This window comes from Agelaius tricolor, unplaced genomic scaffold (assembly GCF_023055355.1).
Source record: "Agelaius tricolor isolate 1412-34295 unplaced genomic scaffold, bAgeTri1.0.p SCAF_15, whole genome shotgun sequence".
In the NCBI taxonomy this organism is placed as follows: Eukaryota; Metazoa; Chordata; class Aves; order Passeriformes; family Icteridae; genus Agelaius; species Agelaius tricolor.
This window is the reverse complement of record NW_027269275.1, coordinates 11,384,440-11,399,930: the sequence shown is the minus strand read 5'-3', so window position 1 is coordinate 11,399,930 and position 15,491 is coordinate 11,384,440. Positions and strand designations below refer to the sequence as shown.

Here is a 15,491-nt window from a genome sequence, read left to right as displayed (position 1 = left end):
GGGGGGGGGGGGGGGCTACGAAAGAAATTATATCTAAATCTATCTCCATATAATTAGAATACCATGAGGCAGGGTTAAACCTTTGTAAAACACACAACTGATTGGCGATCGCTAAAACGAGATTTGAAAGCAACTCAAATAAAAGATCGCGACGTCAGTAAACAGATTTAGGAAAAAAAAAAAAGGGGGGGGGGGAAAAGCAGCTAGTGACAAACCCGGCGAGAGCGAGCTCTGGGCATGAGAGAGAGAGGGAGGCAGAGGGAGAGAGAGACTTAAAAGAAATAGGAGGGGCTTGTGAGAGACTAGAAATGTCAATCAGAGCCCAGAGTCCCAATAATCTCAGGCAATCTGTTAGGACCTGACCTGGGTCCACTCAGATCAATAGGAAAAGTGAGAGAAGAAAGAAGCGATCGGATCGTTTACCGCGGCGGCCGAGGACAGGAGGGAGCCCGCGGCCTCCGCGCACCCCCGGCTCCCCCCCATGTCTGCCGGAGTTTGCGGGAGGCGCTGAAAGTGCGGGCGGCCGGCGAGGGCGAGCGACCCGGCTCCCTCCTCCGCTCCCGGCCCTGCTACTTTCTCCCCTTTCTCTCCCTTCTTCCTCTCGTCTCCCCCCCCTCCTCTTCCTCCTCCCCCCTCCCCTGCCCCGCTCCCCCACCATGTCTTTCCCCCAGCTGGGCTACCAGTACATCAGGCCGCTTTACCCGGCGGAGCGCCCGGGGAGCGGCGGCTCCCGCGGCGGCGCCGAGCTGGCCCCGTCCGGGACCCTCTCCAACGTGCTCTCCTCCATGTACGGCGCGCCCTACGCCGCCGCCGCCGCCGCCCAGGGCTACGGAGCCTTCCTGCCCTACGCCGCAGAGCTGCCCATCTTCCCCCAGCTGGTAAGAGGCCCCCGGGGCTCGCCGCTCGCTCCCCGGGGCGCTCGGTTCGCGCCGAGGATCGGCCCGGGGGGAGCCGGGGGAGACACCGGGAGGGCTGTCAGGGGAGAGACGGGCGCTATTGCCGCCCTGGCCGGGAGAGCCGCCGGAGAGCGGCAGGGCTGGAGCGGCGGCCCCGCAGCGTCCCCCCGCTCCGCCCGGGGGTTTGATGGTGGCGGGGACCGGCCCCCGCGGCCGCCGGCCCTGCCGAGCACACGCGAGTGGGGAGCCGGTGCTGCCCCAGAGGCACCGGCGGGGCCCGGGCTGCCGGGGCCGCAGCGTGCCCGGGACCGGCACCGGGGCGCTCCGCGGTGGGGGAGGCAGCGCGGCCCGGTCGCCCCGCCGGTGCTGACGGGCTCCGTTCCCGGTAAGCGAAGCGGGACGGAGCGGACCCGGGCCCGGCGCGCCATCTCAGCCGGGCCGCCCCTTCCCTCTCGCTGCAGGGCGCCCAGTACGAGCTGAAGGAGAGCCCGGGGGTGCAGCACGCCGCCTTCCCCCCCCACCACCCTGCCTTCTATCCCTACGGGCAGTACCAGTTCGGGGACCCGTCGCGGCCCAAGAACGCCACTCGGGAAAGCACCAGCACCCTCAAGGCCTGGCTCAACGAGCACCGGAAAAATCCCTACCCCACCAAGGGCGAGAAGATCATGCTGGCCATCATCACCAAAATGACCCTCACCCAGGTCTCCACCTGGTTCGCCAACGCGCGGCGGAGGCTCAAGAAGGAGAACAAAATGACCTGGGCCCCCCGCAGCAGGACGGACGAGGAGGGCAACTCCTACGGGAGCGACCACGAGGGGGAAGAGGACAAGAGGGAGGACGAGGAGGAGATCGACCTCGAGAACATCGACACAGAGAATATCGAAAGCAACAAGGACGAGCTCGAGGACGATCTACAGGATGCCGACCTCCTGCACTCTGACTCCAAAACGGACTCGGAGGGATCCGAAGGCTTTGAGGACCTGCCCGGCTCCGAGGAGCGCTACGACAAGGCCTCCGAGGGGGAGCCGCACCACCTCCGCCACCACCACCTGCACCACCACCACCATCACCATCACCACCACAAGTGCGAGCTGCCCGCCACGGCCGCACCCGTGGGCCCGGAGCCCCTCAAGCCGCCGCTCCCGCCGCCGCCGCCCCACCTCTCGCCCCCCTCGTCTGCCTCTTCCTCCGCCGCCTCCTCCCCGACGGACGGCGCTTTGGCCGGCTCCTTGCCGAAACCCAAGATCTGGTCGCTGGCCGAGACCGCCACCAGCCCGGACAACCCCCGCAAGTCTCCCGGCGGCGGCTCCCCGCCGGCGGCCGCCCCCCAGCCGCTGCCGCTGCCCACCCCGCCGCCCCACAGACTCGTCTCCTCCTGCCCCCTGGGCAAGTTCCCCAACTGGACCAACCGCGCCTTCCCGGCCCACCACCACCACCACCACCACCCCCCGCACCCGCTGGCCTTACTGAACACTCCCCACCTGCTGGGGCTGGGGGCCGCCTCCGCCGCCCCCCCCGCCGCCGCCTTCCCGCGGCCCGCGGACCAGGCGCAGAGCGCGGAGCCCGTCGGAGCAGGTGACCGCTGAGGGACGCGGCGGGGACGGGCCGGGCCGGCAGCCGCCCGGGGGGCTCGGCGGAGCGGAGCGGCGCGGGAGGCCCCGGGGCCGTGTGCGTGCGGCCGGCCCCGGCGGTCCTGACGGTGCCCCCGGCCCGGCGCGGTCCGGCTCGGCGCGGAGCAGCCGTCGGGGCGCAGGTGGCGGCGGGCGGGGGCCCCGGGGCGGTGGCGGAGGTCTCTTGGCCGGGGTAGTCTCGATCCCCGAGAATTACCTTCCTTCAACGGAGATAATTTTTGTTGCTGTTGTTGTCGCTTTTGCGGGAAGGACCCGGCCGCCAGGTCAGGCTCGCTCCGGGGTCAGCGTGTTTTCTCTGACGGTCACCTCTGCAAGCAGAGCAGTCGTTGTGTCGTATTTGCAGCTCGCTGAGAAAAGAGCTTAAATCTCGAGGCTTAATTCAGGGATGGGAGGAATAAAACAGGGGCTATAAAGGAACGCTTTTTTCCCCCCCTTCTCTTTTTAGATCGATCTAGTGCCTTGGAAGTAGAGAAAAAGTTACTAAAGACAGCTTTCCAGCCAGTGCAGAGGCGGTAAGAGATGGCTCCCTCCGTCTCCTCGGGATGTATGGAGGCAGTTGTAAATGGTTAGCTTATTTTCTCCGCTTCTTTAGGTTCCCTTTCCAGGGCGGTTTCTTGTTCTTCCTCTGCGCGCGCGGTGGGTTATTCTGTTTATATATTTTCTTTGCTGTTCTCCGTTGTGGCCCCCGGGAGCGATTCCCGCGGGCAGGCCGATCTGCGCTCGGGGGCCTTGGGGCTGCGCGGCCGCGGAGCCCGGGCGCGGGTCGCCCCTGGCCCGGGAGCACATCCCTGAGCCCCCCGCAGAGCGGATCACCTCCCGCCGCTGTCGCTTTGCCGGTGGGAGAGGCACCGAGACAGCAGAAAATAGTAAAATAAAATATAAATTAAAAATTAATAATAATAATAATAACAATGATATTGAAAGTGAAACAAAAAAAAAAAAACCCGCCCAGAGTATGAAAGCTGAAGAGGCTGAGCTTTGCCGCCCCAAATTTGGCGTAGCAGTCACTCAATTTCAATGAGAAACCAATTACCCTTTTGATTGATTGAAACCACGGGGATCGGGCCCGCCGTGTTTTCGTAGTTAAATACATTTACTATAAGTCATTCTGAAAGCTTTTTATATTTATAAATCTATTAAAATATTAACAACAACGAAACCAGAGCTACCTGCAGTTACAAATATTGTGCCAGCCCAAGCTCACTAGAAATCCTATTAAATTTTTTTTTTCTGTGTCATTTTTTTCCAGGCCCCAGAACCAACTTGACGCCGCTATGGTTCTATCGGCGCTCTCATCATCATAGCTAATTTTTTATTGTTGTTGTAATGATTGTAAAAAAAGTCTCTGTATAGTTACAACTTGTAAGCATGTCCGTATATTCAAACTGAGAAGGAAAAAAAATACCCGCTTCTGTCCTATCACCTGGGTTAGCTGAGCTGTAAGATTTTTTTGGAAGTCCAGTGAGAATTAGGTGTTCCCCTTTTTTTTTTTTTTTGGTTGTTGTTGTTTGTTTTTGTACATACCGTAAAAATGTACATATGTGTGAACCAAATTGTACAAGAAAGTATATATTTTTGGCTAATAAATAAACTGTTGCCACTTTGACTACACTCTCGTTTCCCCCCTTCTGGAGTTGTTTCCCTCCCGCAGTCCCGCCCCCCTCCTCCTCTCTCCCTTCCCGGTCGGTTACTGGTTTTGCGCGGCTCCGGGTCGGGCGGAGCGCAGGTGGCGGTGCCGGGTCGGGCCAGCGGCGGGGCCGAGCCGGGCCGCGCTTCCCGCGGCGGCGCCATCGCTGGAGCCGCAGCGCCCCCTGCAGGCGCGGCCGGTGGCGGGGGGTGCGCGGGCCGAGCGCGGCTCCGGGCGGCGCGGCCGGCAGCCGATCCATCGCCCCCGCGGACCGAATTACCGGGTGCCGCTGCTAACCCCCTCCCCGCCCGCCCCCGCGGAGCGCAGGGCAGCGCGGAGCCGCTGAGAAGAACCTTCGGGGGTCGGTGGTGCCGCCGCGGGTCGGCAGCTCAGCTGCGTTAGTTCTGCCGCCCCCTCCCCTCCTGCTATGGTGCCGCCCAGGGGGCAGTTTTGGGGTGCTCGCCACAGGCTCTCTGTGAGCGGCGGAGCTGGGGCATCCCCCCGCTCCCGGGGCTTGGCATTCGGGCGGGAGGCAGCGGCCGGAACGGGGGCACCGAGGCGCTGCGGAGAGCCCCGGCGGGGAGCCCCGCTCCGCTTCGGACGCGTGGGATGCGCTCCCGCCGCCCCCGGGCCGGTCCGCCTCCTCCCGGCTCCGGGACGTGCCGGTTGCGCCTCTGCACGCCTCGCCGCGGCAGCCGCCGCCTCCAAAACTTGTAGCTTCGCTTCCCCAGCAAGGTGCTGGAAATCGGCCCATTTCCGCTCCGAAACCATCCCAAGGGGAGTGTGGTAGGAGGGCGAGGGTTGCTCCCCTCCTGCCTTTCCCTTCCCTGCAGCCGGTGCCCGCGGATGGCCGTGCTCATCCCCTCGGCTGATGGGGCAGCTCGGGCAGGTAGAGCTTGTGGGCCGGCTCCCTCCTGCTTTTGTTCCCAGGCTTTCCTTCTCTACCGGGGAGATGTGTCCCCTACCTGTCCTCTCCTTACAGTCCTGGAAACGGCATAATTACAGTGGTGGTGATTAAATAGCTGGTGCTTTTCTCGTTTTGGTGACAGACCCCGCAGAGGGGGAGGGTGCTCAGAGCTAGGAAGCAAGAGTTAAAATGAAGTTAAAGTACAAACAGAAGCACATAGCTGACATGCTTCAAGTTTAGACAGTACAAGATATGCAAATGCACAGGGCTGTGCAGTATTGACATTTTGAGGTCATAGTGATAGGAATGTATTATTTATAGGATTGGGTTGCACTAGGCCGATAAACTACATTTTATATCCTAGGCATCTGTAAGTGATAAGATTTATATATGTGTTTACACTATATATATGTGTATGTATACACACGTTTTATATAGTGTTTTAATGTTTCACAATTAAGATTCCCCCTGACCAGCATTAGGAATGGGGACACCCCTCTCCTGGTGTGTGCTGCAGCCTCCCCGGCTGCTGTTAGCCATGGCTGGGAGCAGAGGAGGCCAGGGAAGGGACTCACAGAGTTTGCAGCAGTGTGGTGATCTCTGCTTTTTCCCCGCTGTGTCCTCTTCCTTTCCCCATATGTCCTTTCTGGCCACAGCTCACCCTAGAAACAGCATTTGCCTCTTTGCAGCCCCATGCAGTTCTCTGTCTTTCTGCCAGGAACTGTTCCCACTCTTTCGCTCCGACAGGCTCCTGAAATGGGGGAATCTCTGTGGGTGGGGGGTAAGAAAACAGATCGTTTCTCATGTAAATTTTATCCAGTCTCTCTGCACTTTGTATCCCTCTTTTTCCTTAGCCAATTCTAGCTGAGGAAAAAAAAAAAAAAAGATTAATGGCATCTAAAATGGGAGGGGTGGGGGGATAGAAAGCTAGAGGCAAATTTCCACATCCCCTTCCTCTGGGCATCCTGGTGGGTTTTCCATAGAAACTTTCACACAGCGGCCAGACAGATGCTTAAAGGGGATGGAAGAAAATAATGCAACCATGATGGGAAAACAATTGCATCCCCAGCTTTCTACCTCCATTAAAGGCTCCTTTGCCTTTGCACAGAGGCCCTCAGCTCCCTGTCCCCGCAGAGCCCTCTCCCTTCACTCTGACCATGGGGATGCTCCTGCAACAGCGGCGTGGAAGCCATGGGAAAGCTGCTCCTTTGGCTTCTGGAAGTGAGAACTTGGTTTCCCTGCAGGGGGAAAGCAGCCTTTGTGCCTGCCTGGCCTCCCTAATGTGGAGAAAATTCCCATTAATTTTGTGAGGAAACATTTTGTTATGCGTGTTTCAACAAAACATTAAAAATCCTACGCGTTTTTTTTTTTTCCTTCAGAAATCCCTCTCTCAGTTTGACAGCCTCGCTGGAGCCCCAGCCAGGCCTGCCTGAGACAGCACAGAGAGGCCTCCCTCTCCCTTCTCCCTCTCTGCTGGCTGCTCTTTTCCTGTCTAATCAATTATCTCCCTAGCTAGTCCTTCTCAAAGGTGAGAGCTCATTATGCATATTCATAAATCACAGCTCCCAGACCTGACACTGATTGATGTAATCATCTCCCGCTCGCTCCCTGTCTGCGCGGGGCCGGCCGGAGGAAGCAGCGGCGAGGAGGAGGAGGAGGAGGAGGCAGGAGAAAGAGATTTCCAACTTGTCAGAGCCCGTGGTGGTGGGAGCGGCCGGCCGGGCGTAGCGGGCCGTGTCAGGCTCGCCATTGAGGGCGGCCAAAGTGCCCATCACGGCCCGGGATGAGGCCGGAGAGAGCCCTGGGAGCTGGGAAACAGCGCTGAGCCGCCTCCAGCACAGCGAGCTGCCATGCAGGCTAAATCACAGCAGTGTGGAAAAGATCCAGCACGATTTTAACAATCAAGCATCAGACCATGCATTAAAATACCCTCCCAAATCTTTCACCTTAGCTGATGCACGTGCTGTTGTTTTCCTTGGATACTTAAAACTGGTTTATTCTGTAAGAACAGATATATGTGGTCTGGATTCTGATCACAAGCATTTAGATATGTGATATAGCAAATATCTTCAATCCTTTATCCTCCGTAGTTGTACTGTATTAAAAAAACAAATTTGTCAAGTATGTAAGTTGCTGTTGAAAGGGTTTGGTAGCAAAAGGGCTCCCCCAGCTCTGACTACCAGCTTTCCAGATAGGAATGTGTATCTCAGCTATGACTGGTTTTCCAGTGTGTATACTTCAGTATGTCAGTGTTCAAGATGCTGTTCAGATTATGTGGTTTACCTGTATGGTTAATATTTACACTTTTAAAATACCTCTTTTATCATTTTGATCCAAACTATCAGTGTACTAAAGTAATAATACAAAAATATATGCCCTGGTAATCATAACAAGATACAAATCAAAGGGAGCCCTAATCAAGTACTTTTGAGAGTGTTATCTTCCTTGTTAACAAATGGTAATAAGAAAATTAGGGCTTATAGCTTGCTTGTGTTTTATCTAAGAAAACCAATAAAGATATCAGATGTTCTTTGTTTTATATGTTTGAATGTAAAGCAGAATAATGAAGAACATGTACCTTCTAAGGCTTCATTTGCTTTATGGGCATTAACCCTTTAGGATGCCAGTGAAATTCTGAATTTGCAGAATGAGAACAAGCCTGTGCTGCCACCCAGGGTTTTGAGGCCCAGCTTTGCTGCAGTCAAGACAACATATTTTTTTATTAAATGCTGAAATTGGAACAAAGCAACAATGGCCGCTTGCTAGCTGTGCATGTCCAACAGGCCTCTTTACTATTCAGCAAATGGAAGATATTAAACAACATTTTGCTTAAAGGTACACTGAGGCCATTTCCATTAGGACATGGTGTCATTCATTTATTCACATGTTAAGTGGATGTCCTTGTGGCTAATGAGTAATAATCAACAGTGACTCCACTTTATTCCTTTGCTCCCAGCAATGTTAAATACTCTGATGGAGTCTCTTTGCTGACACACTAGAGAATATGGTTAAAAAGTGCTAAAGGACATTTGCAGCGTGGAGCAGCCACATGCACACATGCTGGAAATGGCACTTTTATTACAATCTATTCTATTAGGCTTTGTTCCTGTTTAGGGCATGGCACGTGGAAACTGCTGATATTTATTTGAAGGTACTTTACTCCTTAAGAGCCGGAAACTCTTTCAATTTGAAACTCAATGTGGTTATTGCTGGGAGATGAGCTCTTTTCCAGCTGGTTTCTCAAAAAAATCAGACTGCAGCTTACAATAGCTCTACATTTGATACATGATTTCAGGTAAATCCTTAGTGGAGGAGGGATATGGGACAGAACCTTTCCTGCAAAAAACCTAGTTTGACATTTATTTTATAAAATAAAGTAACTCCCCTACCGGCTTATTAATTTTATTACATCAAATGGCAGCAGCTAAGTAGACTAATAAAATATATTAATCTATATTTTTTCCTTTGCATGATTGCTTACACTGGAGTCTGCAGCTTGGTTGTCTCCCATGTCAATTCCTAAAGTTTGAAAGGTATAAATGAATCATTCTTGGTCCTGATTAAGCTTAAGTTAGAAATAAAATATGTCAATCAATCTGGTTGGAAATGTTCCTGCTGTCTAAGTTGGTTATGCAAAACACTCTAAGGTGTGTAGGCATGCTCAATTAGGTCAAGGGATCTGATGGCACTCCTAGCCATAAATGTGTGTCACTTGGATTCCTCATTATTTTTAGCAGTGGTGAAAATGCATGTCAGTAGGCCAGCTAGCCAGGCTAGAATAAAATTACTTACTGCGTATGCATAAACCTGAGATTTTAATACATAAGTATTATACTTATTTTCAAGCAAAACAGTGAAAAGAAAATAACTCTCTCTCAAATATATGACTCACTCTATTGGATTTCTCAGGGATCATTAGTATAATTCACACTGGACTTTGCAATACTCAAGATACCTTAGCAGTAAAATTTAAGTGCCTAAAAACATAGATGTAATGTGAAATTAGATACAAGGAGTAAAACATTGATTTTCTCTGTTACAGTCTAACTTGCTTCCAAGAAAGATAAAGCTTCACTAGAAGATTAGACCAGCCCCATTCCAAAATAATTTAATGAAAAAGGACACTTGAGATGGCTTTTGAACAGCAGCACCAGTGCAGGTCTTCTCAGACGGAGACTTTTGCAAGTGATTCCTACAGAATACAATGCCAGAAATGTTTGCTTGATAGACAGATTCCCTCTGGTGCGCTAAATCATAGCCTGATACTAACAGAAATGTTTTTGTGCAGTTACAGGGGGAAAAAAATGTGCAGAAAAGAAAATTTCACTGCTCATCCTGCCCTCCTGCACCTGGTGCAGTTGCTGAGATCACCTGAATTGGCTAAATGACCAGGGTTAAATCCTCTGGTTTTAAACTTTCTACACTGGTACTTTGAACCACACCAAGACCTTGGGCTTGGGTACAAGAAATGCAATGAGAAACCAGCTAAACAGGAGTCTAGCCTGGTTTTGTTATGCAAAAACCCAAGCAACCAAACCTAAATGCAGGGAACTGGTAAACTAAAAGAAAAATATTGCTTCCAAGAACCACAGGCAGGACCAGTACCTTAGGTAAGGCTTCTTAAAGAGAGGTCTCAAATATGGTGTTAAAGGTGGCAGTGTTCCTTTAAGAACAGCACCACGCAGCTAATATTTTCTTTACTGCCAATAAAACACAATTAAATCTCATGAATTAATATATTCACTTCGGGAAGAATTCCCATTCTTTTCTTCAGATATCAAAATGGAGCCATCATCAGTCAGTTAGTTAAATAGGGGAATCCAGAGAGTAAGTAAATGGAAGAGCTTTCAAATGCAGGGCTGAAAATGCCCAATGAATGTGTAGGGGGCTTCAATAAAAAGATTTTGACTTGTGTTTTCACCCCTTTCCCACTTTGCTCATTGTTTACTGACACTGCTGTGGACATAGTATTCAGTCCCTGCCCGCCCCAGCCCTGGGATGTAAAAATGTCATCTCTATTGTGCTGCCGGGCTGGCTTTGATGCTGCCGCAGCCCTTTGTGTGCCCTTCTCAATCCCTTTATAAGGCTGTCCTGATTGTCCATACTGCACATCGCACAAAAGCTCGTCTTATTGAGAAAATAAAAAAGTCAGAGAGGGGCCAAATGACGGGAGATTGGGCCTTTGCTGTAAAAGATCCACTATTCACATTCAGCAGTCATTTTTTCATCAAGGAATTGCAATGTTGGGATTGCGACCGTGCCAGCAAAACCATTTTAGACACTTTCTTATTAAAGTTTTATTTATAATTACTTTTTTTTTTCTTTTTCTTTTTAATAGCTCACGTACTGCTGAGGACAAACATTGAATCCTAGGAACAATTGCAGAGGGTATTTTCACCTTTTCAAGGAAAACTGTTGTATAACTCAAATGTGCACATTTCATCTGGGAAATTCAGACAAATTGTGTGGAAATTCAACTACATAAAAACTACAAAAAAGGCTTCTTGTGATAACAAAACAAGTCAGAAACAGACCCCATCTCCCCCTGCTACCTAGGAGTACACACATTTGCAACCCAGAGCTGGAGACAGAGGGTTTAAATTGCCAGTCTGGAAAACCTCTATGTGTTGTTCTTCCATCTAATGCTGTCCTAACTTGTACTGAGTGTCTGTGGGCAGGATGGAGACAAAGGCTGGATAAGGTCTTATTCTTTGGGAATGGGCTATCGGAATGGGAGGACGGTGATTTCATGGCTTTTGTTGCTGAGGTTAGGGACCGAATTCTCTCACTGAATTAGAATAGTAACAAGTGGGACTGGGGATCTCTGGGGCTTTTGTAGTGCACTCATCTGAGAGATTGCGCTTTTCTCAGCCCTTCAGATTTATTTTGCCAAAGTTACAGGGCAATTATGGAAATGCGCCCTTTGAAGCCGGGCCGATTTCTCTTTATTTTCTCTCCCCCCACCCCGAGAAAAACCTCCCTTGCCTCCATTCTTCAGCAACCTGGCAGTCATTAGGCAGCGGGGTTTTGAGAAGCCATTCAAATATTCTTTCAAATAGTGCTAGAAAGTTTTAATAAATATCTGTTAAAAATAGACTTTGGAGCTTTTTGGGAAGGAAGCGTAAAATAGCACCAAGGTAACAACACCCCAGAAAACAGGTTCTGTGTGTGTGAGGTGCTGGAACATGAGATGCTTCCCATGAAAAGCAGCTCAGTGCTCTGAGATGGGGGCTGGCCAGTGGCATGGGGGTGTTTGGCCACCTGGGTGCTCCTGCCTTGCTCCTGGCAGCTCCATGGCAGCACCGTGCCCCTCGTCCCTCACACGTCCCTAACAGGAGGCCCAGCACAAACAGAATTGCACTTTCACACCTTTGTCCATTATTTATCATCAGGGTTTGGAATCTTGATGCTGCATGTGAACTAAGAGGACATATTTTTTTACCTTACTTGCTACACTACTGAAGTAAATATGTCTGAAACCAGATGGTGAGACCTGTAGCTAGGCAGGCTGTGACCAGTTTTGCCCAGAAACTTGGTTCTGTACATCTCTTTTCACTCTCTACTCCCTTTCTTTATTTATATCAGACTACTTTGCTCTTTTAAGGTAAACTGGTGTTTTTCTGAGCAATTTTACAAATATTATGGGCCAAATTCAGACTTGGTATTAGAGGGAAGAGATATTTTTGGTGTCCCTGAAAGTTATATACACTTACAAAGGGCCTGGCATAAAATGTGGACATTCCACCATCATCAAAACATGGTAGAAATATGAAGACTTCTTGTCTGAGTTTTGTAACTGAGATACAAATACATTTTTTGCTCTCTATAGGGTTTACGAGTGATCCTTGGACCACATATTCAGCAACATAGAACATAAAGAGATTTGTCTTTTCTGGATGTTAGGGCTTGCAAATTTAGGAGCAGAAAATTCCTCTTAACTGTGAATGAGTTTAAAAGAATGAAAATCCAGCTCAGACCTCTCCAGAGATGTTTACAAAAAAGTAATACAAATATTTCCCATGATGGGTGCAGAAGATTTAATGTCACATCTGTAACGTGCAGCGCTGCATACAAAGGTGTAACAATTTTCATGTGAGCTGGGCTCAGTGGAGTGGCAGAAGGTGCCACTGGAGATCACCACATCTCTAATCTTCTCCTCATCCTCCTCCCCTAGTTCCCTTTCACATACCCAAATTTCTTCTCCACCCTCACAGAGTGCTTCCAATACCCTCCCCTGTTCCTCTGTACCTTCCCCCAGTCTGGGAACATCTCAATTGTTCTGGAACTCAACACATTATTGGGATCCAGTAATCTGTCCAAACTGGATCCACTGTTTAAAAGCCCTCCAAGAGCTTTGGAGTGTCTGATTCATTTCAATGTGCACCTGGATCTGGTGTGTAACAGAGAGAGGAGGACTTGTGGGATGCAGACCTAGGTTCAGGTTTGGGGTAAAAGCCTTAAAGTGGGTTTAGGTTCTAATGTGCTGGTCTACTCCAAGAGCATATCTAACCTTAAAAAGTCAGGTTAAGAAAAGGCAAACCTGCTAATAATATTAAGAAACTTCTGCTAATAATATTAAGAAGCTCTTCCATACATAGTATGCAGTTGACTACTCTGAAAAATGGTAGTATTTGTGCCATCTGGCATAATCTTGGGAAACATGCAATGGAGCAAGTGATGATGTTCTGCTAGGGAAATAATCTAGGGAAGTTATTGCAATCCTTTCATTTCTGCCTTTAACAATTTCTATGTATTTCTTTCTTTTTAAATCTGCATAAAAAACAAACAGAAAAAAACCCCAGCACACTTACCTTTTGAGTCTCAAACTTGTCACAGAGTCTGGTTTTCTCCTATTTTAGGCTTCAAACACCAATAATTAAGAAGAATTTGAATGGTAGTTGCAAATGCAGTTGCTGAGCACAGGGCTGGCCAGCTTCCCCAGGTGAGGGCCCTTGAGCAGTCAGACTTCTCCTCCCTGGCAGCTCCAGCCTGCAGGTGGTTTGGGGGATGCCTCGTATTAATCTGGCCTTAAGGCCACAGAGACATAGATCACCATGACAAAGTCTCTGCCTGCAGGAAAAGGTCACAGATTTTGAATACTTTAGATATTTTGCCAGCCACTTCTGAAGATTGTAAAGAAAATGGGTTTCCATGTTCAGTGCTGTCAAAAGTGACCCTCAGGATGCAACGCTTCTCTTTGTGCTTGGGTCAAAGCCCACAAATAGGTAGGGCAGTCAGCAACAGGGTGAGATCTTCCAGATGCCTTGTCTTACAGGCAACAATTCTGGCTCATCTGGGCTGAATTTTAACCCCTGGGCCTTGTATTTGCTCTGCAGTGCAAGCAAAGCAGCAGGTCAGAATTATGACTGTCAGTGTCTCAAAGGTTCAGAAATTGAGGGATGAGCATTATAAACTGTAAGGATCAGCTCATTTATGGTACAAGGGACAGCACCTCTCCACTAATTCTACAAATAGACTTTAGATATGGGTGTCTACTATTTGACTGTCAGTGGGAAGTGTATATCTCACAAGGCTCTGACCTGGTTATCTTCTAACCCTGAGCAATTAATCACCAGCATCTAATAGGGAGTAGCTGTGCACAGCAGCATTTGGTGTCCAGCCTCTTCACAACTGTGCTTCCACCTTTTCTACAGCTATAGCTTTCCTCAACGTGGCACCACTATTTTCTTTGGACAAGCACTGGCACAAAATCAACCTCTCTGAACACACCAATTCCAGTCACTTATAAAAGAAACAAACAGTGAAACAAAACATAAATCCTTCCCCAAAACAGAGAATCTTGTGCAGCAAAGTCACCAAACACCAGAGTCTCAGTTATCAGCTGTGCTGCACAGGGGGGCAGAAAGGGAAGGCTCATCATCCTTCCTCCATGTGTGTTGTATTTCTCATGTCTGTGTCTGCAGGAGAGGATGGGGAGGGGACCAAAATCAGCCATCCTGTCAAAAGCTGGTAGGGAGTGCTGGGGACTTTCCCGCTGCTTCTGCTGTGAGCAAGAGGAATGGCTTTGTCTGCAGTGGGATTGTGCAAAGTTGGAGTAAGGTAGTGGAGAATCAGGCCCCATTGATTCTTTGTAGTACTGGAGCTTTGTTTTGAAGTGCAATAAAAATACAGGTGGCAGAGGAGATAATGCACGGTACCATTCCTTTGGGACACTCAGGGAGACAGAAAGGAATTCCAAAATAAGGAGTGTGGGTTTTTTTCTAGCATTGATCACAAACACTAGCTCAAGAAAACACCCAGAAGTAGTAAATATGTAAATTTGTTATGAAAGAACCTACAAGTACCCGCTATGTTAGAGAATTTCTTTAAGGATATTTGATCCTCATGCAGAGTTTATCAGATTGTGGTTTAATTTGCACATTCAGGGTTTCTTGGCTGGTTATTTTTTGTTTTATTTTGCTTTTTTTAAGGGAGGGTTTCCCTTTTAAAAAGCTTTTCTTTCTCTTCTGCTTAAATACTTGTACTGGAGGTATTGCACTTCTGCTGAGATACAAGAAGTATGTTTACAGGGTAATATAAATCAGGTTTGGAGATTACCAATTTCATATAAATTAGATGGGAGAATACTGTTCCGCTATTTTGTTGTCTAAATTATATGGAAATTGGTCTTATGCAAGGAGTAAGTTCTCACAGAACAGGGCCCTTAGGCTTTTGGTTTAATTATCATAAGCTTCCATTTAATTAAACTTATTAAATGGTTTGGTGTAAGAGCAGACTATCATTTTGCAGGAGCTTTCTGAAACAGAAAAATATTTATACCCTAGCTGCTTGGGAAGGAAATAACACTTTTCTTCAGAGATGCTTCCCTCAATTTAAGGGTGAGGGTCACCTGGACCATCCTCACAGGAACCTTCAAACTCTTTGTACCCAGAGGCATTTCAACCTGTTCCTCACTACAGAGCCAGCAAGTTCAGCTTGTCCTGCACCTGGTATTTCACTTTACAGGCTAGAAATTAATTATAGGGCAGTGTTGGCATAAGAAGAAGTGGATGTAAGTGAACCAGGAATACCTGGGAACTAAAAGAAAGTCCTAAACCATCAGAATAGGGAGGCTTTGGAGCACAACAAATTACCAAAGCATCCAAACAAAAAAACCCAGCCCAACCCCAAAACAAGAGCTTACTTGCTTTCATCAGATCAGTTTGATATTATAACAGATAGGTAGTTTGGGTGTTTCATGATATGCTGCCTGTATGAACAGGAGATGGGACTCAATGGCTGAGGAAATCTCTTCCAGCCTTCTGTTCATGGGCAATCCTTTTGTGAGGCTTTACTCTCCTGAAAATAGCTAGATAATGGGATTGACCCCAGCTGTCCTGGCCACTTTCATATACAACCATTGTCCATGGTATGTATCATTTTAAGCAGGAAAGCCCTTATCTGAGGCATAGATATTATAAAAGTCCTCA

General features: G+C 49.2%; 1 protein-coding gene across 1 annotated transcript; it reads left to right on the top strand.

The window, feature by feature from the left end:
• The first annotated feature begins 418 nt into the window (after positions 1 to 418).
• Positions 419 to 4,162, top strand: IRX3 (iroquois homeobox 3). Its single transcript, XM_071440164.1, has 4 exons — positions 419 to 878; positions 1,358 to 2,471; positions 2,973 to 3,039; positions 3,777 to 4,162. Exons 1-4 carry the CDS (start codon positions 657 to 659, stop codon positions 3,829 to 3,831), a joined length of 1,458 nt encoding a protein of 485 aa, XP_071296265.1. The 5' UTR covers positions 419 to 656; the 3' UTR covers positions 3,832 to 4,162.
• The last annotated feature ends 11,329 nt before the right edge of the window (positions 4,163 to 15,491 follow it).

Bases quoted from the DNA above. Each gene is read 5' to 3' on its own strand.
- IRX3 (XM_071440164.1), top strand. From the start codon at position 657: ATGTCTTTCCCCCAGCTGGGCTACCAGTACATCAGGCCGCTTTACCCG. The intron at 2,472-2,972 runs GTGACCGCTGAG...TTCTCTTTTTAG, and splicing joins CGCGGAGCCCGTCGGAGCAG to ATCGATCTAGTGCCTTGGAA. The intron at 3,040-3,776 runs GTAAGAGATGGC...ATTTTTTTCCAG, and splicing joins TTCCAGCCAGTGCAGAGGCG to GCCCCAGAACCAACTTGACG.